Raw genomic sequence first — 1,130 nt, forward strand, 5'->3', positions numbered from 1 at the left:
AGGGACACTCTGACAGAAGGACACTCTGACAGAAGGACAGAGGGACACTCTGACAGAAGGACAGAGGGACACTGACAGAAGGACACTCTGACAGAAGGACACTCTGACAGAAGGACAGAGGGACACTCTGACAGAAGGACAGAGGGACACTGACAGAAGGACACTCTGACAGAAGGACACTCTGACAGAAGGACAGAGGGACACTCTGGCACAGGGGCACTCTGACAGAAGGACACTCTGACAGAAGGACAGAGGGACACTCTGACAGAAGGACAGAGGGACACTGACAGAAGGACACTCTGACAGAAGGACACTCTGACAGAAGGACACTCTGGCACAGGGACACTCTGGCACAGGGACACTCTGGCACAGGGACACTCTACCTGCTTTGATTTTAGGACAATTTTAGGATTTTAAGATGTTTCAATGATTTTGGGGCATTTTTAAGATTTTAAGATTTTTCTGAGATTTAAGGACATTTCTCAGATTTTAGGACATTAGGGTCTTAGCTGGGAGTCTCACTGGTGCACAGAGACAAAGGCTCTTCGTGGTGATGGACAGGTGTCTTACCCGGTGGCGTGGCGTACATCACAGCTGTGTCCACGGGGACAGACAGGTGCTGAGAGAAGCTGCACGCTGTGATGTCATCAGCTGAGTCCACCTCCACGCCGTCATCCAGACCCGACCCCCGACAGGCCTGCAGAGACACAGAGACAACGTCCTCAGGGACACAAAGACTACGTCCCCAGAGATACAGAGACAACATCCCCAGAGACACAGAGACAACATCCCCAGAGACACAGAGACAACGCCCTCAGAGACACAGGGACTATGTCCTCAGAGACAACATCTTGAACCACAACAGCATCATCAGTGTGTGTGTGTGTGCGTGCGTGTGTGTGTGTGTGTGTGTGTGTGTGTGTGTGTTGGTACCTGTATGAGGAACACTTTGGCCTTCGTCTCCATGTATTCGTTGTCAAAATACTTGAAGACACGGGACAGTTGGACGGGTTTCCCATCAGCTCCGAACACGCAGCCCTCGTCCCCGTGAGACGACAAGACGGCCAGAAAACAGTCCTTGACCGGCCGCCGGCTCTCTGCGCACACACACACACACACACACACACACA

The 1,130-nt window shown here is 52.2% G+C and overlaps 1 protein-coding gene across 1 annotated transcript; it reads right to left on the bottom strand.

Annotated features, from left to right (window-relative positions):
- Window positions 1-442: 442 nt before the first annotated feature.
- On the bottom strand, window positions 443-1,101 carry LOC121965148 (caspase-3-like; the record flags this gene model as incomplete). Its single annotated transcript, XM_042515308.1, has 2 exons — window positions 443-697; window positions 934-1,101. Coding segments are annotated over 2 exons (360 nt in total), but the record flags the coding sequence as incomplete, so codon positions are not given.
- Between the last annotated feature and the right edge of the window lie 29 nt (window positions 1,102-1,130).

Source organism: Plectropomus leopardus, unplaced genomic scaffold (genome assembly GCF_008729295.1).
Source record: "Plectropomus leopardus isolate mb unplaced genomic scaffold, YSFRI_Pleo_2.0 unplaced_scaffold1880, whole genome shotgun sequence".
In the NCBI taxonomy this organism is placed as follows: Eukaryota; Metazoa; Chordata; class Actinopteri; order Perciformes; family Serranidae; genus Plectropomus; species Plectropomus leopardus.